Source organism: Equus caballus, chromosome 22 (assembly GCF_041296265.1).
Source record: "Equus caballus isolate H_3958 breed thoroughbred chromosome 22, TB-T2T, whole genome shotgun sequence".
Taxonomy (NCBI): domain Eukaryota; kingdom Metazoa; phylum Chordata; class Mammalia; order Perissodactyla; family Equidae; genus Equus; species Equus caballus.
In genome coordinates this window covers 21726146-21753046 of record NC_091705.1, presented here as the reverse complement: position 1 = coordinate 21753046, position 26901 = coordinate 21726146, and the positions used below count along the sequence as shown (strand labels likewise).

The following is a 26901-nucleotide window of genomic DNA, read 5'->3' as shown; positions in this document are numbered from 1 at the left end:
GGAACTGAGCCACCTTAAGAAAATAGTGGAGTACTCACCAAGGACAATGCCTTGAACCCCCGGGGACAGGGCCTTGAACCAGGTGAACAAAGTCCCTACTTGGAGAGAGCAAAGCCTCTCTCGATCCTGAATAAAGTCTGAGAGCTCAAAACGCAAGGAGAGCTGAGCTCAGAATCCGAGAGGAGACTCACCGAACCAAAAGGAGGCGCGACTAACAGAAGCGATGAGCTCAAGCGGTTCATTGGGGTACCTCGCTCTATTCTGGGGGTGACTGCTTCTCCAAATCGCCTCCTTTGGATCCTACTTTTCTGACACCATATATGTCAACTTAAAAAGAAACTCACCTGTTATTTTACCCTCAAAATAAGTTTACTTCAGAATAGCCAAAAGAATTGCAATTTTGGATGTGCATGTTCGATGAATCATACGCAAATCCAGAAAACAAAGAAGGGGAGCTGCTTTCATAGAGAAAATGGAAAGTGGGGAGGGGCTGTTCTAAACGCAAGTCCATGCGGGAAAGTAACGGTTCAGGGTGACAACGCTCGTCATTGGCTGAGCTGCGGAGTTTCTCATTGGCTGAGCTGTTGCTGGGTGGGGAGAGAAATCCTCCTTAACTAGTAAAGTAGTTTTACTTCCTTCCAGGATGCGAGGGTCTATTGCTGTCCTGAGTAATTGACTATGTGTGACAGGGTGTGAGAGCTCCCTCTGCAGGCCCTCTCGACTCCTATTTAGTTAAGGTTTCTTTTAGTAATTTCCACACTTTCCTCCCTTCCTTCCTTCCTCCCTTCTTTCCTTTTCTTCCTTCCCTTACTCCTCTCTCTTTCTCTCTCTCTCTCCTACAACTTCCAGAACTATCTTGACTCAGAGTTGAGAATGGACATCCTTGCCTTGTTCTTTATCTTAGGGAGAAAACCTTCAGTCTTTCACCATTAATTATAATTATAGCTGTATGTTTTCCTGTAGACATTCTTTAGCAAAGTGGGAAGTTTGCCACTATTTCTAATTGGCTGAAAGTTTTCACCATGTATGGATGGGGGATTTTGTCAAATCATTTTTCTGCATCAATTGGTGTATCATGAAACTTTTCTTCTTTAGCCTGTAGAGGTGATAAACTACAATGATTGATTTTCAGATGTTGAAACAGTTCTGCTTACCTGGAGTAAATCTGACTGAGTCACGGTATATAACTTTACACGTTGTGCAGTTCTATTTGCCAACGTTTTGTTGAGGATATTTGCATCTAAGTTCATGAGAGAGATTGGTCTCTAGGTTTTTTTTGCTTTGTTTTTGGTACCATCTTTACCTGGTTTTGCTGTCAAGGTAATAATGGCCTCAAAAAATGAGGAAGGAATGTTCCCTCCCCTTCTATTTTCTGGAAGTGATTGTATAAAATTGGCGTTAATTCTTCATTAAGCGTTTGCTAAAATTCTCCAGTGGGCCTGAGTGTCTCATACATTTCATCCTCTCTTCAAACATCCACACCTTCCTCTTGCTCGGATAATGGTCCTCATTCCTCTGTCATCTAGTTTGAAAGCCTCAGGCTGTCTGGTCCAACATGGACCAATGGCCTTGGGGAGTGGACTCCACATACCTGTTCAGCTTCTTCAGCAAGTAGAGGCAGAGCCGCGCAGTTCTGTTGGGGCACCTGCACGGCTCGGCTTCCATCACTGACCCAAAGGGACCTCTAGTGACCACTGCTGGCCTGTGTTCCATGAGCACAGAAATCTCTGCATAACTTTAGCAGTGATTATCTCTGGATGGAGGCATTGTGGATTCTTTTCTTGCTTCATAATTTGATGTTTTCCGACACGTTTTCCTCAGTTGAGCAGGTAGCATTTGTATGTTGGTAATATGTGTAAAAGACAGATGCTCGGTTCCCAGGGGCGGGGGGATGAGAGCTGTGATGTGTGCTGTGCTCAGCCCTGTGACCATGGAGGTGAGTCCATTACCTGCACAGAAGGTATGGAACAGACACAGCCCCTGGGAGATTTTGTGAGCTGGGGACCATCCCATTCTAGTGCTCCAAATTCTGCCTGAATACCCTGCCAAAAGAAATTCTTGAAGAATAGTTGTAGGGAACACAGCAAACAGGCAGAAGGAGTCCCCGTCACACGCACCTGAGGGCCCACTCACCTGTGAGTCCCAGCAGCAGAGAGTGCAGAGGTGGATGGGCTGGGAGGCAGGGACAGGCACCCTTGTGGCCCTTGCAGCCTGCTCTGTCTGAAAGTGGTCCTGGAGAGGTTCTGGGCTTTGCTCTGAGGAGAGAGCACAGTTCCTTCCTCCATGATGTCAGTGGAAGGGGATCGTCACGAGAGGAAAGGCCATGGGACTCTGACAGTTTTTCTCTACAATTATAAATTTCACTGACAAGGTTGCTACAAGCCAAGAAGTTGCTGCTGGAAATGTCCATGGTTTCCAGAGTGGAGGACGCAAACTCTGCAGGATTGTGCTCCTTCCTAAGCCTTGGTTCATCTGAGGTTCTCCCCAACCCCATAGACCTTGACTATCTAGGAGCCCCTGGGATGTGATGTGGGCCAGGGGATTCTGGAACCTCGTGATGGGCAGGTGTGGTCCGCCTTCTGCATGAGCCCAACATCTGGGCCTCACTGAGCTGCACAGCTACAGGGAGGAGCCTGGATCTCTATGGCCTCACTCTCTGGCAGTAGAGTTGAACTTTACAGGAGACCCCTTCCCTCACTCCAGAGCTGTCAGAGGTAAAAATGAGCACTGATGCAATGTCTTCTGTGGGCTCCTGGTTTTGCTATGGATCCCTGCATACAATCCAGGAAGTTGTCTCCTTCTCTTTCCTGCAGAGGAATTGTGTTTGACTAGGAAAGAGGTGAGAGCTTTGGAGATTGTGATGATTTGTGCTTTAGACAGTGGAAGAGCCTTCAGGGAAGGTGAGGCTGGGGGGAAATTCTCCAAGAGGGAAAGCAACACACCTATAAACACACTTGGAAAGGTGAGGGCTGTCTCTCCACTTTGTGCTGTGTCTGGGGCCACCTCCTGAGAAAGGAAGTGGAGGACAGGAGAAACAGTCTCAAAAAGAGAAAGGAAACAGCATGTTGGCCTCCTTCTTCTTCACCTCTGGGATGGTCTCTATCCAAGCACAAAGCTTGTGTCCAGGAATATGTTGGCCAACACTCAGCTGGTGACCCTTTAATGTCCAAGCATCCATAGTCAAGCACTGACTGCTATGGCTGTTCCCCATTGCTTCCTTTTGACCCCTGCCTCCTCCTCAGGGACTGACTGGATGTCAAGGCCAGGAGAGGTGTTAGAACAAGAGGAGAATGCAGAGCAGGCCCAATCATCCTCTATGAGGTGGCAAGACTCCTCCTCCCCTTGTGAGGTCTCCATCCTATCCTGTTGTTCTGAAATGATGAATTCCATTCTGGGAGGCCCATCCATGGCCCCTGCTGAGAACCAGACAAACCCTTTGCTTCAGCCTCCATCATATTACCCTTCCTCACAACTCCAGCAATCTTCCCACCTTCCATCAGACTCTAACCTCTTTGGAGGGTAGGGTTTTTAGTACCTTGATGGTCAAGAGCATTGGATTTGGAGCCAGGTACAATGTAGGTTCCCTATCCTGAATCCACCCCCCAGTAGCTGAATAATCTTGAGTCTGTCATCCAGATATATGTATCCTTTGATTTTTAAATCTTCATTTGTATATCTCAAATATTTAAAACCGAGTTCATAATCTGCACTCAGATATTCTCTTCTCCCATCCCACCCCGTGCAGTATGTGGAACGTTATCTGTGCATTTGGCAAAACCGAGAAGGGACAGATGATCTACACCCTCGCTCGTGCACTCACATCTGTCTCCTCCCAGACCCGGTTAGTTCTACCTCCTAAATCCCTCCTGATCATCTCTTACCTGAATGAAAACGATTACCTCTTAGCCAGGCTACCTCCATCTTCTTTCGTCCCCTGTAATCTCTTGCTCCTAATTTATCCAGAGTGGTCTTGTATAACACAAATCTGACTACTCCCCTCTCTGGCCTAAACACTTCTGTGGATTCTCATTGCTCTTAGTATAGTAAGACTATATGCTCTATGGTATATGGTAGTATAAACAATCCCACCTTCCATCACTTCTTGGCCCTTAGAGACAAAGGAGTACCCACTTTTTCTGGTACTCAACTCAGCCTCTTTCTCCCAGGTCGGATACCTTGGGAAATAGACTCTGAGATGAAGATTAACAAGCAGTTCATTTTTCAGGAGGATCTTTAGCATCAATATCTGTGAAAGGAAGGAGAAGAAAGCAGAATTGGGAGAAGGAGAAGTCGAGATGCCATGAACTCCCAATGAAGACCTCAGCTGCCTCCCATGGAGCTCTAGTGCTGGGATGCTCCTTCAGAGTGTCCTGAGCTGGAGTGAGAGCTCTGGGCCTTCATATAACCATGTGGATGAGTCATTGTTTGTGGCATGTTACCAGGCATGACCTTTTGCAAGCTAGCTCTCCTCACCTGAGGCAATTCCAAAGAGGGCTGACAGCTGAGGGCCGTCTTCTCCAGACTGGTGCATCACAACATCCACCAGGCTCTTCAGAATGTCTTCCACCTGGGAATCCTTGGACTTAGGACAGGTAGTAATTCCCCCACTGAGAGATCCTCAAACAACCTCACCTCACCCGGGTGAGACAAAGTTCTCGGGGCCCACTTGTTCTGACCTGGGCTTTACCAATTGGAGAAATTTAGGATGAATATTATGGAGGACTGAGGAGCAGCTTCCTCTGGGATCTCTGAGTGCCTGGGTCTGGAGTGAACTCTGGCAGAGGACAGAAGAAGGAGGAGAAGGAAGCTCAGACTTGTGGAGCAAGATAGAACTTGGGTATATTAACACAGAAGTCTCCCACATTTCCTTGTGTTGTTCCCCTAGAAGGTGCAAGTAGCAGAGATCCAACTGAGGACAAAATGGTGAATTTTATTTAATAGATTTTTTGAAACAATTTTAGATTTACAGGAAAATTGAGACTATAATAGGGAGTTCATATACCGCTGCATACAGTTTCCCCTATTATTAACATCTTTTTAAAGTATGGTACATTAGTTTCAATTAATGAACCAGTACTGGTACACTATTGTTAACCAAGTTCATCGTTTATTTAGATTTTGTCTCAGCTGGGGCTGCTATAACAAAACACCATAGTCTGGATGGCTTATAAACAACAGAAACTTATTTCTCACACTTCTGGGGGCTGAAAGTTCAACGTCACAGTGCCAGCATGGTTGCGAGAGGCCCCTCTTCCAGAATACAGATTTCTCATTGTATCCTCACATGGTGGAGGGGGTTAAGGAGCTCTGTGGGGTCACTTTTATAAAAGCACTAATTCCATTGATGAGGATGGAGACCTCATGATCTAAGCACCTTGCAGAGGCCTCACCTGCTACCACCATCACACTGGGCATCAGGATTCTAACATATGGAATTTCAGGGGGACAGAAACATTCAGATCATAGCATAATCCAATACTTTATTTATTTTTTGCTCAAATTCTTCCAGCTTTGGCCTTTGGGAGCTCTTTCACTTGGTTCCCATATCCCTTTGACACATTCAAATCAATGAGGTTGTTTTCGTGGTGGTGGTTTTTTTTTTCACTTCCTTCTTTTCTAGAGGATGTTGAATTTTTCATGGGATTTGTTTGATGCTGAGGAAGATTCACCCTGAGCTAACATGTGTTGCCAATCTTCCTCTTTTTTTGCTTGAGGAAAATTAGCCCTGAGCTAAGATCTGTGCCAGACCCCTCTGTTTTGTACGTGGGGCACCACCACAGCATGTCTGACTAATAGTGTAGGTCCACCTCTGGGATCCCAACCCACAAACCCAGGCCACCGAAGAGGGGCACGCCTAACTTAGCCTCTACGCCATGGAGCTGGCCCCACATGCAACTTTTTAAACACAAAGAAGAGAACGTAGTCTTTAAAGAAAGGGCTTTAGAAGACAAAAGTCAGGTGATGGAATGAAGGAAAGTTTTATTTTGAAACCCAACATCAAGTAGAAACTAACGTCCTTGATAGAGTAGTCATTCAAATATTTTTTTAGAATGTGCTGCTCTGCTATATGACAGTCACTGTTCTGGCAACTGAGGATGCAGATAGTCCCTTCCTGGTTAGACTGACATCTATTTGAGGAAGAGACACACACACAGGCAGATCTCACTTTGCACGGCGCTGATATGCATGAAATTCAGATGCCACAGCTGAGTTAAATAACATCAGACTCTCAACACACGATTCAAATTCCAGTTACCACAGTAAGTTTACTGTGAGCAATTCCATACATGCAAACTTTGCCTCCAGCTCTTCTTCAGTCCACAAATCACTGTGTAACTAACAGATGCTCATCACGATCAGTGACCCACCACGTGACTTCTTTCACAGTCTGCAGTGACCGATCACTGTGACTGTTACTCAGTTAATGCACAGACTGCAAGACACATTTTTGTATTGTCTCCTTATCTCCCTGTGTTTTCTAAAACATGTGTTTTAGAAAAGTGAATTATTGCCAAAGGAAATGGGTAACAGAGATGAAAGTGCAGCTGGGAAACAAAAAGTGATAATGCTGGAAGTGAAATGCAAATAGAATGTAAGTGGAGTTATAGAAGAAACAGCTGGCCGTGGGGATGCTGACACTGATCCTGCTAGAAAGAAAGATTTCAGATGTGCAGCCTGAGGAACTCAGTGACAACAAAACTACCACATAAAGGAGGGAAGCTGTGGTGAGGAAAAGGGTGAAAATGTCCCAGAGGCAGTGACACCACAAATTACAGGAACTTTCGTAAACATTTCACAACAGTGAGAGCACAAAGGATAAAATGTTAGAAGCTGAGGCAAACTTAGAAAGGAGTGTGACGATTCGCCAAGGCGCGGGAAAGACGCTCGCTCTGTATCCTAAGTTATAAAACACGAAGAAGGCAAACACTATTCAAACTGCTCTGGATACATTTTTACAAAGAGATAAAACACTTTAATTTTCCATGTTTTTCACGTTTCAAATGACAGCAATATTAGTTTTTCTATTTCTTCATTTTCCTCTACATATAAAACTCACAGTAAGAGAGTTTCTAATGTTTGAAAAAAAATTTGAAGTCGCAGCACAATCATTATTAGTCCCATTGAGTATTGAGGTCACTTTCCATGGTTTCAGTTTGCAGGGTCATTCTTACGGTCCTGCACTACCATGCAAAGTGAGCACTGCCGTGTTTAGTATGTCAGATGGTAGTAAGTGCTAAGGAACCAGACCAATCAGGTCAAGAGGAATTGGAATGGCAGGTGAGAGAGAGGAATTGATATTCTATATAGGGTGGTTTATGAAAGGTTCCTTTACTAAAGTGACATTTGAGCAGAGTCTTTAAAGAAGGGAGAGAGTGAACCATGCAGGTATGTTGGGGGAGAAGCAGAGCAGTGATAGGATCTAACTTACATTTCCAAAGACTCTCTGTGGTTGAAACAGGAAAGCCAGTTAGAGACTATAGTGATGGTGCAGGAAGACATGATGGTGGCTGGGACCAGGGAATAGTGGTGGGTTAGACGTGTGCAGATTATGGATATAACTCAGGGGTGTGGAGGGGAAGGCTTGGACAGGCTCATGAAAGCCGACTGTTACATTTTCAGGAATTTTTGAAGGTGGTTATTAAACGGTTGTTATGTTGAAATTGTGCACACTGGGAGTGTTTTACACCACAGAAATCGCCAAGCACTACAAATCAGGTTTCTCTTTTCTTCTTTTGTAGAATCAGTTGTTAAACATTTGCCATCTCACCACTGGACATAAGCATGTTGAAGGAGGAAGTGAATAGGAGAAAAAAGATAAAGAGAAATCAAAGATGACTCCAAGGCTTTGGACTGACAGCACGTTACCGTGAGCAACAGGATTAGGAAGGATGCAAGATGATAGAAGAATTTAAGAGTTCACATCACAGAGAGAGGAGGGAAAACTTCTTTTTGGGTTTGAGGAAAGGACATTTAGGGAAAGAAGAAAGAGAATAAATTCTTATTCTTCAAATCAGGATGGGGGTTCGCTTGACCTCAAGAGGCGATGGAGAACCTCAATAAGGTTGTGAAGTCGAGGATAGACCGGAGCCCAGAAGACAGAAGAACTCTGGATGCATGGAATAAGGTGCTTCATGCGCAAGTCCCAAGGCGATGGATGAGAGCTATCCTGATATGGGTAGATTGGACTTGTTTCTCACATTCTAGGGAGATGAGGAGCCAGTCCCCAGAGCTAGTTCCCATGGCCACTGCTCAGGACCATGTATGAAGACCCAGCTCTGGGGGCATCGCGGACTGTGGGAAGGAACAGCAGGAGAGTGTGAGCAGGCAGGTCTCCAGGGAGGGGAGCCATGTGGAGCAGAGTCGTGGAAGCTTCTAGTCGGCTCCTTCTACTAGGCTGGGCCCCTCAGGGAAGGAAGGAGGCAACAGAGACTGAGGGTGGCATGTAGCAGGAGAGGAAAGAAGGAGCTGTGGGAAACATGTCCACATTTCACTGTCTGCTCATCATTACAGAAGTCTTCCCTGTGAGCCTCCTCTGTCCCCGGTGCTGTTCTCCTGGGATGCCTGTTATGAGAGGACAGGCAGCCATTGAAAAGGACTCTGCCACCTCAGCCTTCCTCCCCAAGGCCTGGTACCCTTCCCCATCCCTTCCACTCTGTCACTCAGAAGGTCAGAGCAGGAACAGCTCTCAGAGCAGCAGATCCGGAACTTGTCAACATTGCTCTAAAATGTGGATTCTTTGCCCCTGGAGCCCCAATGTTCTAATAACCTAGAGATGGTCTCCACAGGAGCCACCCACTCAGCTGCCCCTCATTCAGCCTCTCCCTTCCCACTTCTACCACAAAACCTCTAGGACTCTGTGGACACTCTGAAAACTCTTGATCCAGCCCACCTCCTACAGGACCGCACACAGTTCCTGGGATTGAGAACCTCTTAGAGGATCCACGATACTCCTGAGGGTATTGAGGGAGATGTATCCCCTTCTCCTCATTCCACGTGGGCCCTGACTCTGTGTGACCTGTGAGCTGGCCCCTCTTACTGATTTTCCCCTTTATGGGACACACCTTGTCCTGCCCTCTGTGCCCCACAACTTACAGTCAGGCCCTCCGCTTCCTGTGGACATAGAAGGCAAAGAGACTGATGGCCAGCAGCACCTTTGTGCCTAGGAGGAGGACAACCAGAGGGATAGTAAACAGCTCTCGGTCTGGAAAGCAAGGGACAGGAGGAGCCATTAGAGGGGCCACACAGGAGTCATTCCCAGGCCTCCACTGACTCCATCTGAGGCCACCTGGGCCATCAGCATTCTGAAGAATTTGAACCTGCAGCCTGCCCTGCATTCAGGCTCGAGGCAGAAATCAGGGTTCAGAGGTTCCTCATTCTCACTCACCCCCTTCTCAGGCTTCCAGGGCTCATACCTCTATGGAACAGATATTATTATCCTCATTCTCATGAGGAAACCGAGGCTCAGAGAGTTTGTGGTGGGGGGCGAGGGGCCACAAGATTAGTGTGATTCAAACCTAGGGAAACCCATCACTTTTGTCCTGTAGAATGACCCAGAGACCTTCCCTTTTGGACCAAGACAAGTCCAGTGTCTCAAGGTCGTAGGAATGAATGTGCTCACTGCGTGCAAGTGGAGTGAGGACAGGTTTCACAGTGGGTGAGAGAGCTACAAGTCTACCCTTGTTCATACTAGGGGTGAGGCTGGATGACCAAATATTCCAAGGAGCTGAGGAAGGCCTCAGGTAAGCTGACCTCATGAGACCTGCTGTCTGGAGAACACTTGGTGAGTCTGGGAAATGGGATCTCACGCAGGGGAGGGACTCCAACACCATCCAGCCCACTTTGAACCCTGTGAGGATGGCAGCTGAAATCTTTCTGTTGGAACTGGAAAACTGTATCTGGAGAAGCACACTGTGGGGTTCTTTTTATTTACAATGAGCAGTTTTGCTTTTAAAATTAAATAAACATATTAACATAATTTTTAATAAATCAAATCATCCTTAAGGAAGGAGAGGAGACCTCACCCTCTTTTGCTCCTGGAGGTGTTGCAGGATGACAGTTCTCATTGAGCGGCTCTCTGGGACTTTCTCTCAGGTGAAGGGAGCTGCATTGCCTGAGTTTGCACCTCCTTCTGGAGGGCAGCTCGCATCAGAAAGACTGGCTGAACTGGAGTATAGAGGTTCAGCCCTCTCCCCTCTTTGAGAACAGCTCTGAAAGACCCCCAGGCTCTACAGCTCTGTGAGACCGCTGAGTCTTTGTTGTGCCTGCTTTGTAGGTCAACAGCTCCCTCTCCCAGGCCTGCTCCTTCGCAAATGCATGTTGATCCTGGCAGCACTCCACAATAAGCTTCTACATTCTCACCTCCTTTTCAGAGTCCGCTTCCCAGAGGACTGACCTAGGGGAGTTCATCTGGGAGTGCTCTGGAAAGTAAATTCTAAATGCAGATTTGGAGCTGGATCACTGGGCTGGCCAAGAGGACCCCAGCACTGTCGGGAAGTGGAGCAGAGGGAGGCCTGGGCTTCCCCTCGTGGTGCAAGTGTTCAAAGTTCACCAGTTGTGAACTGGGTGGGTATGACCAGAGGTAGGGAATACTTTGGGTCAAGCATTTGAAATTCAGTTGGGAAATGGTCATTATAAGGACTGTAGAATTGCATGGCTGTTGCTGGGGCATCAGTCCTTTGGAGAAAGACAAGGAAAATTAGAGAGATTAATCCCCTGTTAAAGGTTAAGTGTGAGAGCCAGAGGACTTCCTGGCAGCACTGCAGAGTCTTATCTCCTAGAACCAGAGGGCAGAGGAAGAGGAGGATTGGGCCCAGGACATGATTATATTAGCAGAGCTGCAGAGGAGATTGAATTCTCAACTTCACTGGGACTGCTCTGCCATAATAGGGCCCTGATGGGAAAGGACAGACCCTGAGATGTGGGACAGGCACATATTGGACAAAGCACTCAGGAATCTTAGGTGACTTCTGCGCGCTGAGGACAATACCAGCAGCACAGCTCCTTGTCTCCAAAAACAGCCTCTCCAACCACAGGAAAACATAGAGGGAAAAGTAAATTCTACATAAAACTGGATCTCAGTATCACTTGAAGAGAAAATCCTAGAACTACAAAATAACTGTGAGTTAATGAGAAATATCACCAAACCCTAGTGCACAATCGGTCACTAGGCTGCCATCCCAGCCTCACCCAGCCCCCAGGAAAAGCAACAGGGCAGCTAGCAGAGGAGCCTCAGAGTTATTGGGAAATCCCACCGCCAATATTAAATCTACCTTAAATTTGAAAATGTTGGAAATGTGTCCTCCAGGTTAGAGCACAGATCATAGGAGATGGTTTAAAAGTCCACCTGACTGAAGGGTTCCTTCTTACAGAATCCTCAGAATCTGTGAATATGTTACTTACATGGTAAAAGGCATAGTCTTGGTGATTAAGTCAAGGATCTCGAGATGGGGACACCATCCTGGGTTATCGAGTGGAGCCAGTGTGATTACAAAGATCCTCATAAGAGAAAGAGGGAGACAGGAGAGTCGAAGAAGGAGATGTGAAGACAGAGTCAGAGGTCAGAGTGAGGGGGGGCCCTTACTGACAAATGTGGGCAGCCTCTAGGAGCTGGAAAAGGCGAGGACACAGCTTCTCCCCTGGTGCCTCCAGAAGTAGCGCAGGCCTGGCGCATTGTACACTCCTGACCTCTGGAACCGTAAGGTCGTAAATTCATGCTCTTCAAAGCCCCTAAAACTGTGGTGATTTGTTACAGCTGTAATAGGACCCTAATACAAAGAGGCTGGGACATATAAAGGACAGATGTGACTAAAGGGATAGGATCAATTTAAAGTGCATAACTTCTAGGGCAAAAAGGCAAAAAGAGAAGGGAAAAGTACTGTTTGGGAGTTGAGTAGCAAAGAAAAGAAGGAAATGAGGGGAGGGAAATTTAAGGTTCTGAAAGAGAAAGAGAACCAAAAAACCTCAGAGGCCTCAGAACCTTTCTCCCACTGTCAAAACCAACCAACCCAAACTCCACTGACACACCTGGGTTATGCTGTATTGAAAGAAGAGAGAGCCATTAAGCTAGAAATATTGTAAAACACCCAAATACCATAAAAATGGACACGAAGATGTGCATCCTCACATCAGACTTATTGCACCCAGGACTACAGTGGCTGGAGCCCTCAGACACCCGGGGAAGCCTGGGCATGCTGCTGCAGCAGGGTCACAGGGGCATCGTGCACTTTGCTCCAGCCCCCGACCTAGACAATCCAAAAACCATGTCCAGCCTCAGTACACTAGCAAGCCTTTCGTTCAGGCACACTGAGAGCACCTGGAAGTAACAGCCCTTGTCTGAGCCCTTGCGAAGATGAACACTAAGGAGCAAACCCGGCTGGTCCAGACAGGATGGCGAAGACCCATCTCTCCCTGATCTCCCTGCTGACCCCACAAACGACATGAGGTACCAGCACAGGAGGACTCTGGAAGGGGGACGAGGAAGCAGACTGGATGGGCCCCTGAGGACTGGAGGGAGAACACAGTCCCTGGGGGTCTAATCCCCCCTCCCAACTGCCCAGCACAGGAGGAGACCAGGATGGCATTAGACAAAGGAGGAGTGTAAAATCAGTCATCACATTCCTGCCTCAAGAAATGAGAAAAGGAGGAACAAAAGAAACCCAAAGCAGGAGGAAGCAAATAGCAAAGAGAAGAAAAATCAATGAAATTGAAAACAGAGAAGCAGTAGAAAAAATTCCTGAAATGAAAAGCAGCTTCTTTGAAAGTATCTATAAAATTGAAAAACTTTTAGCAGGACTGATGATATAAAAAAAAAAGGAAAAGTGACACATTTCCAGTCTCAGGAATGAAAGGGGAGGCATCGCTACGGACCCCGCAGACGTCAGAAGGATAATGAGGGGAGACTGTGAGCAAGCCTGCAGGCAGATGTGACAACCAGAGAAAACGGACCAAGTTCCTCAAAGAGCACAGCCTACCACAATGCACTCAACATGAAGTGAATAATTTGAATAGCCCTAAACATAAAGGAAACTAAATTCATAAACTAAAACTAATGAAAAAGAATCCTCAAGACCCTGACAATTTCACAGGAATATTCTACCAAGCATTTATAGATGAAATGCTTTCATTAAGTTTATAGATGAAATTAAACCAAGTTTGGTGCAAAAAAAACAGCTATAAAAGATATTTGGGAAAATGTGAGCATATGCTCCATCTTAGATGATATTAGAGAATTACTGTCAATTTTATGAAGTGTGTGACGGTATTTGTTTTGTAGAAAAACCAGTCTCCTTAATGATATGACCACACAATAGTGGGTCCACTTGCATGCAGTTGTGCATAAATGACAAGTTATTAGTGGACACAGTTATGCAACTCTGTCGTCTTTGGGGTTAAGGGAAATTGTCTTCCTTTCCCTATCTTTACTCTTCTTTCAGGCAGGGTCATGGACACTCGGTGCCCCAGAGTTGACCCAGCAGATGAGGACAACACCCTAGAGCAGATGGAAGGAATGTGGCCCATTGAAAGGTCTTCTGGAGTAAAGACTCCTGGAAACCTGACCTGACTCCCTCTTGACATTACCTGAGACGGAAATAGGACATATTCTGTTCATAGAAAGGGGAACTCTGTAGGTCCTTGGACAATGCCCAGCTGAGGGCATTGGTCTCTTATTAGCACCTATTTCCTGCACAGGCTGGTGGTCCCTGTTCTCAGGGACTCAGATTTACCTTGATTAGGTTAGCCCAATCTACTGGTTTAACAGCAAAAAGTCTTCAACATCATCCCCTATCTTGGTCCCTGAGCCTCTTCTGTAAAACTCCAGATCCCCAGGGTGGTTGAAGCGGGAAAAGAGATCACAGATGAACTGGCATCTGCATATAGTAAATGTGCAGTGAGTGGTTGTGATTATTACTGGTACATTATCAGAAATCAGGGGACAAAGGAGGCCGGTGGTGTGACCAGTCAGGGTCGACCAGATGCCTGGTACAGACTCAAACCTCATGTCCTCAAGACTCTGCTTTCCAGAATTTCACAGAGTAGTAAGTGCAGAAAGCTGCTGGGGGGATATTACTAATGTGGATGGAAAAATTTAGGATGGAATAGAGACTAGGCAGAAGGTAGAAAGAAGAAGGAGGAGGGAGGCAGGCTGACATGGGTGGTGACGTCATCATTGTCAGGTGAAGAAAGCAGGAGGCAGGATGCTGTGAACAGGATGAGCTCCCTCCCTCCCTTCTTTCTTTACTGTGTGTTTATGTCAAGCATCTATAAAGATATGCACCAAACTCTTACCAGCACTGACTCTTGGAGGGTGGATTTAGGGGAGGGGAGCTCAGTTCCAAACGGGACTTTATATTTATAGACTTCTAGATTATTCTATAATAAGCAATAATTGCTACTTTTAACATTTAAAGAAACCCAAAATTTAAAAAGAGCCACGTCAGTTGGAGTGGAGGGCACCAGGGGTTCTACCTGTGTCCTGCTCCTTCTGGTGGGCAGAGGCCTTCAGCGTATGCTGTTTGCTGATCGCCGGCTGTCCGTCACGCTCCACCTGGCAGGTGAGCACCACATCCTCCCTGTGGGTAGATGAGTTCACCAGCAGCCAGCTTGTCCAGTTAAACGTCCCATCCTTGTTCTCTATGAGGGTTGAGGCTGTTTCTGTTCGGGTCACGTTTCCATTCTCCAACCAGGTCAGCTTTAGGCGCGGAGGGTAGAACTTGTTCGCCTGGCAGGTGACGTTCACCAGGTTCCCTGCCATGGGATGTTGGGAAACCTCCAAGGTGGGCGGAACTGAAACAGCACAGGGCAGAAGCTCTGACCTTATGGAACAGACAGATCACAGAGGAGGGCTCCCTAACTGACCTGCCACTACAGATGGGAATCACCCGGGACAGTGCCAGGCATGCAGCAGGTGCTCAAACGGTGAAGGTACTCTCTGCATATGAATGCATCACTAAGCACACTGCCAGGCACACAGTAGGTGCTCACGGGCTAGTAGCTCCCGTTAGGGTTACAATGAGTGAAATCAATAAGCACAGCCCTTGGCATGCAGTAGGAGATTAATAACGGTAGCGAAATATATAAAATCACCAAGCACATAGGGGCTGGGCTTAGAGTAGGTGCTCAGTAATTGCAGATGTTATTGGGAAAGTAGATGACATCACCTAGTACAGAGCTTGGCACATGGCAGGGGTCCACCTGGCAGCCATCACTAAAACATGAGTGAGTGACCAGCATATCCAGGTGCCTGGTGATTGGGAAGGACTGTCAGGAATTGGAATCAAGGCAATTCAGGCCTGGAGGAACCGGCAGGGGGAGGAGCTGGCTTGGGGGCAGGTGCGGGCTTGGTCTGGGGGTGAGAGGCATCTACCTCGGATGGTCTCAGACAAGTTGGCCGTCCCACGAAGAGGAGGGGCCCCCTGCAGGGTGATGTGGGCCACCTCCCAGATGACCTAGGAGCAAACATCCCCCAGGGCCAGCACCACCTGGGCTGTGCTGGAGACGCTGTAGGACACACTGTCTCCTTTTGGGTCTACATTGGTCTGGGAGGCTGGGAGCTCATTGCCATTTTTGAACCATTTCAGGGTGATGTTTCTGGGGGAGAAGCCGTGGGACTCGCAGGTGAAGCTCCCTGTCTGCTTGGGCAGGGCCCTCTCCGTGGGGCCTGAAAGCACGGTGGGGGGGTGGGGGGAAGGTGGGTAGAGCATTTGGCTACAAAAGGAGCATTTGTAAACAATAAACATAACTGTGACTATATCACTGATCATAAGTGTGTGACACTGTTAAGAAACTTCACAGGCATTACTTTTCACTCCTCCTATTAGTGCTGGGAGGGCGGGTCATCCTCATCTTACAGAGGAGAACAACAGGCTCCAGAGGTGGACTCTGACTAAGGGGCAGGGGCATGGAATTTCAGGCCTGAGTTCATGGTCCACCTCTTGCTGTGCCAGGTAGATTCCCACCAATCTGGGCACAGGAACACAATTACTAGTGGGTCTCACTCTGTATTAACTGTTCCTGGCTGGCCTCTCCTGGAAACCTTACTCACTTCAGAGAAAGCGTTTACAGGAGTGAACGCATGTGAGCAGTGGCACAGCGGGACCACCATGAAACCTGGAACCAGGCTGGCAGGTGGATGAGAGGAGTGGCTGGGGCACATCCCAGCTCCTCCTCTGTGAGATGGGGCAGCTGGCATTTCTCCTTGCCGGGTTACAGTGAGGGTTAAATCAGGCAGTGGAAGCATTTTTGCTTTCAGTAAAACAGAAGATGCTTCACAAAAATAAACAAACATAGATGTATCTTTAACCTAGACTTAATTCATATCCAGAGCTCTCCCTGCAGGTTTTTATGAATTTACTCCATAGTTTTCTTTCTTTCTACAAATGATCCAGCAGGGTCTAACTGTGCCAATGCCTAAATTTGAAAGAGTGGGGGTGACAGGATGTTTTTCTGAATCTGGATTCTTCTTCCGTGTCAGTTTTGGGTTGATAACAAAGATCACCGAAGCTGAGAAAGCCAAAGGCGGTTAATCTCTTAATTGTTGTTAAGTCAGAAGAGACACAGACACAGGCCTATGGAGCAGTGACCTGAAACACACAATATTCAGTGAGTCTAAATGAGGGCAGCCTCTCCCTGTAAACGGGTCCTATAGAGTGTCTCCAAACTGTCAATTATTACCCAACACCTTCTGCAAGAGTCACAAATATTTGCCTTTGTGAATAATAAACTTGCTCCCTAAAACTTGTTAAACATTTTGAGGACATATTAAGGAGCTGTCACTTGAATAAGTCAAATCATAAAAACACCAGCAGCTCTGATGCCCCAAGACAGATGAGATGCTGTGATCCATCACCTTTTGTGGAGAGCATCTTGGGAGGCTGAGCCTGCCTGTTCCCTCTGGGCCCCTCAGCTCCTTAATCCACCCGCCAGTCCCTTGAGGGAGGCCCGACTATGGTCCCATTTATGGGATGACGCTCAGAGAGGAACAGGGCTGGCCGAGGGCGCACAGCAGGTAAAGGGCAGAGCGCATCTCACCACACACACGGCTGATTCATTTTAGCGTCTCTGTTTTTCATCCTGAGCCTCAGTGTCTGTTTCTCTACAAAGTGGATCAAGACACCACCCTAGAGATGGGGGAGGATGTGTGTAAAACCCAGAGCCTGGTGTATAGTAGGTGCTTAATAAATAACACGTGATTGTTATCATACGATGTGGTCATGTCTGGTTCTGAAATAACCTACTAGTTCTAGGTAAAACAAAAGCTTTGCAGAAACACCAAGAAAAGTCTTGCACCCTGCTCGTGAAGCTGCCATGAAAAGCTCAGTAGAAACCCCTGATATATGATTCTCTCCCTCTTTTTTTAGTGATCCCCTCAGGAAACAAATTTGGCGAACTGGCTTTCAAAACACACAGGCGATCACAGGCGTTTCCTGCAGATCAGCTCTTTACAGAAAACTGAGCATCTGAAAGGCTGGAGGACCGATTTCCGCAGGGCCGTCTTGGTGGGTGGAGGCAGGGGACGCTGCGAACTGAGCAGGAGTGTTTGCAGGGATCCCAGCCTGTGAGACACGTGTGTTTAGAGATGGGAAGGTTTCCCCAGCGATGAAGATCGGATTTGAACGGGGTGTCTGGGCTGCCCGTCCTCGGGGTGGAGAGGGCAGGAAGCTGCTCTCAGCCCCAGGAGCGCCTGGGAGGGGTCCTGACACTCCACTCGGCCTTATGTTCTTGGGCTCCGAAGAGCTGTCAGGGGCACCTGCTATTCTGAGGCACCCACAGCCCAGAAGCTGCTCTCGCAGCCCCAGCGGCAGGTGGAGCCACCGTTGTCAGGGGAAGAAATACAGCTTTTCCTCTGTGACCTCAGAGAACATCTAGCTCAGGGCTTCTCTGTCCTGGCTGTGCGTCCGAAAACTCTGGACTAGTTACAAACTTCAGCTGCCCAGGCCCATGTCTGATCAACGAAGGCAGAATTTTCAGGGTGGAGCAGGAGCTGGGGATGTTTGTCAACATTTCCCAGGTTTTTCTAATGAGCAGCCAAGGTTGAAAGGCACCCAACCCCAACCCCCAAACCCTGTTTGTTCTTGAGACCTAGAGAGGAAAGTGATCCTCCAAGGTCCCACGGCTTCACACATCACAGGTCACACTGATGGAACATTACTACACACCAGGCACTGCTCTGAGCACCGTGAGTATTCCTCCTTCAGCCTGGCTGCTCTGTCAGGTCGGTACCATCACTGACAGATGAGGACACTCAGGCCCAATATGGGGAGTGATCTGTCAGAGGTCACAGAGCTGGGAACTGGCAGAGCTGAGATGTGAGCCCAGGCAGACAACCCGGCCCATGCTCTCAACCATCGCACACTGATGCTCTGTGACACCCAACACCACCACATGGCGGCCTTTCTAGAAGTCTTCTCCAAACTTCACAGACCCCTCGTTGGTGGCTGTGATTACCCCACTTCACAGATTGGAGACTGAGGACTCAGGGAAGCTGACTCGTCCAAGAACACACAGTTCTGGGGTGACAACACCCATTGCTCACCAAGGGTCTGTCTACTCTCCAGGCTCCTGTATCACTCATCGCATCCTGCAGAGGCTGTGTGATCATCCGCCTTCTACAGGGGAGGACACTGAGGCCCAGCAGAGGGCACTGGGTCCCAGCCTTGACGTCACGCCTCTATTTGGGGGTGATGCTCTGTGCTGGCTGATTTACACAGAGCGCCTCAGATCCTTTCAACTCTCCTAACAGGAATCCAGGATTATCCCCATTTTACAGTTGGGGAAACTGAGGCTGAGAGAAATGAAGGGACTGTCTCCTCCCCCAACTGCATCCCAGGGGGAATCCTCTGTGAACCCCAAGGTTTCATGTCCATCACAGGGCAAGTGCCCACCTCCCTGAGCCCCCATGCTGACCCTCCCTCTCCCTCTGGGATTCCTGACTTCAAGCATTCACACGGAAGAGTCCCTTCAGAGTGCCCAGGCCAGTGACCCTGCAGCAATAAAGGGAGGACACGGGCTCCTGACAGCTGGTCTACAATGTGACCTTGCTCTCGCAGGGCCCCCGCACCCCTAGGAACTGCCTCCTCCTCGTCCTCAGTCTGCAGAGTCAGGAACGGGCTGCACAGTGTTGCTGGGAGTGCGGGCCCCTCTCTGCTCGTCCACACGGCCCTTCCCAGAGCTGCTCCTGCAGGCTGCTCAGTGAAGGAGCAACATCACCACACTGGGGGAGACTCCTGAGTGCTGTGACACCTGCTGAGCCCGGTGTTTTAGGAACAGGCTCAGCCCATCATGAGACGCCTGCAGGATCTGTCTGACCTGGGGGTGGAAAGCTAACCCTACTTCCCACATAGGACTTTAAAAAAAAACCGTGTATAGCTGAAGAACAGAGCAATGCGAGATTTTGAGGAGAGGGTTGGAGCTTTCTCCACACTGCGACAAGCACAACGGGGTGCTGCAGAGCAGGGCTGTGAGTCAGGCTGCTGGGAGTTCAGCCTTGGCTCCCCTGCCTGCCCAGGTCAGGTCCCCTCTCTGAGCCTCAGTGTCCTCCTCTGTTAAAGAGCTACAGCTGGCCCCTCCCTCACAGCACTGGTTCTAAGAGTAAGTGCTGTGATGGAGACACAGGTGTGGCCCACTGCTGCTGCCTGTCCCCTCTGCCTCCCTCCTTTCTCATCCAGGGCATCATCAGGGCAGCGGCTTGGGGAAGAGGAGTGAGCCCTCTACTAGGAGGCAGCAGGTCTGAGTGGCGGTGCAGCCACTTACTAGCTGGGATCATCTAGGGAAGGGAGACACCTTTGGGAACTTCAGCAATATCTGCAAAATCAGGATAAAGCCAGCTTCCCTGTCTATATCTGGGGTGTTGGGAATACGAGGGAAATCTTTCAATACACGCACAAATTAAAATACACCCTCTGACCTACAATTCCCCCTCCAGTGGCATCTCCTACCTGAATAGGTGGTGCATGGACAAGGTTATCCCCTGCAGGGCTGTTTTAATAGCCAAGGTTGGGAACAACTTATATCCATGGACAGAAGACTAAAACACAAAGGATGCGATCTCCACACAAGGGAGCGTTATGCAGCTGTTGAAACACTGGGCAGCTCTGGGTGCTGGTATGGAATGCTTGACCGGGGATGCCGTGGCTGAAGTTTCAGAGAGGTTCCTAATTAACTCGGGCCTCAGGTCTGAATGAGGGGCGTTCTGAACCTTTGTGAAACTGATGGAAAGGAGAAGACTGGCTCCCTGTTCTGCTGTTTGCTGCAAGGACTTTTTATTCACGCCTACTACGCACCAGGCACTTTGAAAGAAAGAGTGTCCAGCGATGGGCAAGATGGAAAGATGGAGTCTGCCTGAATCAGATCAGCTTCTGGAAAGATCCTTTCATTCACTGGAAATGTGACCATGGGCTAAGTCCTCCATCACCTCTTGGCCTGAGGCTCCCCATCTCTACATGGAGGTTGGGCTGGATGGGTCTAAACGCCCTTCCTGCACTGACATTCTGGAATTCAGGATCCTGGGCCTCTGGCAGAAACCCTAGATGAGCATCTTTGCTGCCTCAGCAAGGAAGCCCTAAGTCACTCACATGGGAAACCTGTTCCCTGGGTGAGGGACATTCTGAGACGACCCAGCTCTGCCCAGAGCCTTCAGTGACTGTGTGAGTTGGTCCCTGAATCATGAGTGTTTTATGGACAGACACACAGCAGACACCCAACGTGTGCATCTCCTCCAGCCAGGCTGTCAGAATAAAGAGTGAGTCTGTGCCTCTTAGGGATTCTTAGTGTGATATTTCTGAAGATGAAATGAAGAATCATACGTTCTCCCCTCCGTGCCCTGCGAGGATTTCTCCTCACAGAAAGGGAAGAGAACGTGAGCTTCTTGGGCAAAAAGTCTTCACCTGCTGTGTCCGCTGCTGCTTCCCCAGCACTGATAGCACAGCCTGGCACACAGTAGGTGCTCAGCAAGTGCTGAGTAAAGGGAGACTCAGCCACAGTGAGGGGCACTCTCTGGAGCCAGGGCGAGGTTCTTGTGACTGGGCGGTTCACTCAGACTTTCAGTTCCCTCGTCCCTGGATCCAAAGGGCTGGACGGGATTGGAAAAGGCAAGAGCTGTGGAGCCAGGCAGATGGTGGTTCCAGACTCTTCCCACATTTACCAGCTTTGGGGCCTTGAGCAACTGGCATGCCCTCTCCAGGCCTCAAGTTCCCTGATCTATAGAAGAGGGTGAAATCAGATCATGAGTATAGACACCCACTGCCGTGCCTGATTCCTGTTGTTACTCAAAGAATGGAGGGCGTTGTTTTTGACATGTTGTCACACACCAGGGGACAAAGGAGGCCCACTCTGTACTCACCACTCACGGTGAGCTGGGTGCCTGGTCCAGACTTAAAATCCTTGTCAAGTTTCCCTTTCTGGAACTTCACACAGTAGTAGATACCAGTGTCTGCTGGGGTGATGTTTCTGATGCGGATGGAAAAGTTCCTGTTGTTTTTCTTTGTGTGGTCTGAAACAGTTGTCACTCGGGGGAAGTGGCCTCCTTTGAAATTGTAGATTAACTTCCGGCCTGGCCCTTTCCCCCTGAACCACTTGACGGGCCCCTCGGGGTTCAGGGAGGTCATAGTGCAGCGCAGAGTGGCCGTCTCTCCAGCTGCGACCGACACTGACTTGTCAGGCTGATTCACCTGCAGCTCCTCACCTGCTGCTCCTGGGGGGAAACAAACATTATTTATTCATCCTTCCGTGATCCTGCAGTTTTCTCAAGTGTTTTTCATTAACAGCTCTCCCCGACTGAGTGCACACCGTGAGCCAGCCTTGAGCTCAGCACATTGCATGGACACCACGTGTAACCCTCATAACAAGGCTGGAGGTGAGACTACCACAAATGAGAAACCGAGGCACAGAGAGGTTAAGTAATGTGGCAGAGAGTGGGTGTGAGTGCCTGAGCCCTCTCTGGGGGTTTCAAGCTTCACCAAATACTTTTGGCTGTCCACTTTCTTTTTCTTTAAGATTTTATTTTTCCTTTTTCTCCCAAAGCCCCCCGGTACATAGTGGTGTAGTTATAGCCGTCGGTCCTTCTAGTTATGGCATGTGTGATGCTGCACTAGCGTGGCCTGATGAGCCGTGCCATGTGTTCGCCGAGGATTTGGACCAGCGAAACCCTGGGCCGCTGAAGCAGAGCGTGCAAACCCAACCACTTGGCCACAGGGCCGGTCTGTCTATTTTTTTTTTTAAAGATTTTATTGGCTGTCCACTTTTTGGCCTCACAGCATGTTGCATTTCTGACCGTTGCATTGAGTGGGATCATGAGACTTTTTAACTAATTAATTAATTATATTTTATTTTTAATTAATTTGTTTTGAGGAATATTAGCCCAGAGCTATCATCCGCCGCCAATCCTCCTCTTTTTGCTGAGGAAGATTGGCCCTAGCTGACATCTGTGCTCATCTTCCTCTGCCTTATATGTGGGACACCTGTCATAGCATGGCTTGATGAGCGGTGCAAGGTCCATGCCCAGGATCCGAACTGCTGAATACCGGGCTGATGAAGCAGAGCATGTGAATTTAACTACGCCACCGGGCCAGTCCCACATGAGACTATTTTAGACCATTGAGTTACAAGCAGAAGTGATGAAGAAATTTTGTGGGATAAGCATTTAACTGCAAGAACCTCTATGCATCAAGTTCCCTCTTATGCAGAGATCCACATGCTCATGATGCCTCTGCTCCACCAGCCTGGATCCTTGATTGAGTGATGAGCGGAGCTCCCAACACACAAATGAACAGGTGGTTTAATTAAGAAGTAAAACATTGTTTCAAGTTCCTGGGATTTTTTATCCATAACATAATCATTTTATATTACTTCCCTAATCCTGCTGAGTAACCAATTACCCAAAACTTAGTAGCTTAAAACAACAGAAATTTATCATCTTATACTTTTGGAGGTCGAAGTCCACAAATTGGGGTTACAGGGCTGAAATCAAGGTGTCAGCCAAACTTCATCTCTCCTGGAGCTTCTCTTCCTTGTGCTTCCAAATTCTAGAGGCTGTCCACGTTCCAGCCATCATGGTTCCCATCTTCCTGCCACTCCAGCCTCTTCCTTCCATTGTCACTTGTTCTTCTCTACCTTTGACTTTCTTCCCTCCTTCTTAGGAGAACCCTTGTGATCCAATTGGGCCAACTTTGAAAATCTAGGATAATCTCCCCATATCAAGAGTCTTAACTTAATCACTTCTGCAAAATGCCACACAAAGTAAAAATATTCACAGGTTCTGGGTATTATGAAATGGACCGCTTTGGGGGGCCACTGTTCTGTCCACCACACAGATTTCTGCTGACTATTTCGGAAACCAGTTTCCATAACAAAAACCTATGTAAATGGCATTGACACACAGGTTGAATGACAAGGCAACATATTGGAATCTGATAGAAGGGCAATTCAAGCAGTGCACTGATGAAACAGTAACTAAAATAAAACTAGAAATCAATAAGAGAAGGAGAACTGGAATATTCACAAATACGAAGAAATCAAACAACCCACTCTTAAAGAAAATCCATAGCCAAAGAAGAAATCACAAGGAAAGTAGAGAATACCTTGGGACAGATGAAAACAAAACCACAACGTGCCAAAACTTATGAGATGCATTGAAAGCAGTGCTAGAGGGAAATTGATAGCTGTAGCGGATACATTAAACAAGAAGAAAGACCATAAATCAATAGTTCAACTATATAGCTTAAGAAATTAGAAAAAGACGAGCAAAATCAACTCAGAGCTAGTGAAAGGAAGGAAAAAACAAGGGTTAGTGCAGAGCCTGATAAAATATGAATAACAGCAGAGAAAATTAATTCACCAATGCACTACAGGCTCCTAGATCAGCTCCTGGCACATAGTAGGGACCCAGGAAATGTTTGTATGATGTGTGAACTGCCCAGTGTGACACCTGCCTAAAAACCTGAAGTCTATCTTAAGTGGGTGATCTCTATGGAAACTTTGTCAGATTCTGAGTTTCCCATGGGGGTGACTTCATGAAAAACAGGAGGAAATTGCATATACACAAGACGCAGAAAGGCCACTGGGAGAAAACGACAAACCCGCTTTCCCACAGCACCTTTCCCCACAGCCAGTGGCAGAAGCTGCAGAAATCTCATGGGATGGAGGTGGGGTAATGGTTAAATCTGCGAGCTCTGGATCAGTTGCCTGAGTTCAGATCATGGCTCCACCATTGACCCTTGAGCGACCCTGAACTCTCTGTGCTCCTGTTTTCTCATCTGTAAGGTAGAGGGGACCATAGAATCTACCTTGGATATAATGATCTCATGAGGTAACAGCTGTAGGCGTTTCCAACAGCGTCTGGACATGGGGAGAGTTCACGAAACTGAAGTGATTACTCATTAGATTCCTGAGGGATGGAGTCTTCAGCTGACATTAGATGATATGGATATGGACATGGATATAATTTAGACACAGATCAGATAGGCAGGAGTCTCTGTATCTCTGTCCTCCTCTCTCCCCCTCCCCTCTCTCCAGCATGGAATAGAGACTCCAAGATAGTAACGCATGAGTTTGCTTCTCTGAGGAGTGTGGGGAGCATAAGGATAAATTTAGAGAAGCAGGTGGGATGTTGGCTGAGACAGAAAGTTAAACGTCTGTTCAATGTGCATTGCATGTAGACTGAAAATGATATGAAGAAAGCAATAAGGAAAGTCTTTTCGAAAATCCCGTGTGTGTGTACAATTCCTCACACTCACTCATATAGACACAGACACACATGAATACATGCGTTCACAAATAGACACAAAAGTGTGGCCTAGCATGCTGGCAGAGAAGATTGTTTTGAGGATTAAATTAACTTATAATTCATATCAAAAGCTCGGTAAAAACAATTGGCACAGAGGAATCACCCAACACATGATTAACACAGGGCTGTGAGCACACACAGCACAACTGGACTCTGCTGACCTCACAGTGCCATGATGCTGATGACTATGATTCTGTTAGCTCCTCTGTGCTTTCTGATTTCTCTACAGTTAGCGTGGTCTGAGAAGCTGAGCAACATAACAGGGTTAAAGGAAAGAACTCTGGACCCGGTTGACCCGGCCTTGAATCCGGGCTGCTCCACGGCCTTAACACACACAGTTCTCCTTGCCGCTGTTTGAAGCATCATCTGTTTTGACGCCTCTGGCAACCAGCTGCAGCTGATGGATCCACAGAGAAAACACTCAGATCCCTGATTTCCTGCTCTCAGATGACGCCCAGTCCTGGTCCTCCCGTGGTAGCTCTGGGTGGTGTACCCGGGTTTACCTGGAGGCCCTAAAAGCCCAGCGGCAGAGGGAGGGGATTCTACCCCAAGGAATGCTCACCTGTGAGTCCCAGCAGCAGAGTCAGCAGCAGGCAAGGAGGAGGGCGGTGGATCCGGGAGGCAGGGCCGGGCATCTTGGAGGCCTGAGGAGCTGCTCTGTCACAGTGTGTGTGCTGGGGAGAACCCTGACTTCTGTGCTCTGTGGAGGTGAGAGATGGCCCACCTCCCGTGACATGAGAGGAAGTGCCTATGATGGCGTGACATGATTGTGGCAGTAACTCACTCTTAGATTCTACACAGTTCCTGCTTCTGGAGTGTGAGATAGGAGTCAGGCAGAGAAGGCGGCTAAAAGATGAGGAGTCACTCATCTTACATTTTCAGAGAGACTAGGACAGGCCTAGAAGAAATAATGCATCCTTCCTTCCTGGGCCTCTTTTCTCTCCACTGGGCCCTTCAACCCATCTTGAGGTCTTCAAGGAGATTCCCCATTTGCGAGTCCCAGGCCAGGAAGGATCTATGGTTACGGGCTGTGTCCCAAACTCCCAAGCCCAAGATCCTAGGATGTGGCCGGTTGTGGGCTCTTTCTGCACCAGCCTCAACTGAGAGCTACTCAGCTGGAGGAAGGAAGAAGGTTTGCCATTTTCTGCTCAGCTTTGGGATGGAACCAGGTCTATTCCTGAAATGACTCCCTGTTCCAACCCTTTATTGGTGTAACTGGTGAAACTTAGCCCAAATGCGCGGTGCAGTGTGGACCTCAGAACGTGCATGTGCCTGCAGCCAACAAAGGGAGTCCTTTCCTGACTTCTTGCAGGAGAGCAAGTGGGTCACATGACCCAGCAATTAATATTTCAGGCATTTATCTCAAAGAAATGAAAACTCATGTCCACACAAAAACCCGTGCACAAATGTTTATAACAGCTTTCTTTGTAATAGAAAACTAGGATCAACTCAAATGTTCAATAATAAGTGAGTAGTTAAATGAACTGTCTTGCATCCGTTACAAAGAAACACGACTCAAAAATAAAAAGGAGTAAATTATTTATATGTGCAACAACTCGTAAGTTTCTCAAAGGCATTATGTTGAGTGAACAAAGTCAATCTCAAAATGTCACATACTGTAAGATTCTACTTATTTAACATTCTTGAAATTATAGAGATAGAGAACAGATTGGCATTTTCCAGAGATCTGGTATGGCGGGGATGGGTGTCACTCTAAAGGGCCAGCACAAGGAGGACCTTGTGGTCATGGAATTGCTCTGCATCCTGAGATGGTGGTGGTCACACAAACACACACATGAGAGGCCCAACCTAAGCAAAAGCTGGGAATGTTACAAGATTCAGCCACAAATAACAATCTCATAGTCATTGTAACATAGACATTGATTAGTAAGTTATCCAAGATTGTAGTATAATTAGATTCGAATGATGGGGAATAGAAAGTGTGCATGTGTGGTTTGAGGTCAGGAGTAACAGAACATTGTATCCCCACCTTCTATAGTGTGAAGTCAGTAAATAACATCTAAGAGTGAGAAATCAAGAAGTAGCGATATAAGCAGGCTGTATGCAATATGGTAGTAAAATCTAGAATAAACAGTTAAAAGAGTCGAGAATAGTTGCCTCTG

The 26901-nt window shown here is 47.7% G+C and overlaps 1 protein-coding gene and 1 long non-coding RNA gene across 2 annotated transcripts; one reads left to right on the top strand and one right to left on the bottom strand.

Annotated features, from left to right (window-relative positions):
* Window positions 1-3389: 3389 nt before the first annotated feature.
* Window positions 3390-8011, top strand: LOC106781187 (uncharacterized). The gene is made up of 3 exons (XR_002802830.2): window positions 3390-3568; window positions 4226-4592; window positions 7740-8011. It is a non-coding gene; the product is annotated as an uncharacterized lncRNA (long non-coding RNA).
* Window positions 8012-14434: 6423 nt separating this feature from the next.
* On the bottom strand, window positions 14435-25461 carry LOC100067384 (signal-regulatory protein beta-1-like). The gene is given in 5 exon segments (XM_070248061.1): window positions 14435-14784; window positions 15365-15669; window positions 16176-16191; window positions 21338-21688; window positions 25341-25461. Coding segments are annotated over 5 exon segments (1095 nt in total). The 5' UTR covers window positions 25414-25461.
* Window positions 25462-26901: the final 1440 nt, after the last annotated feature.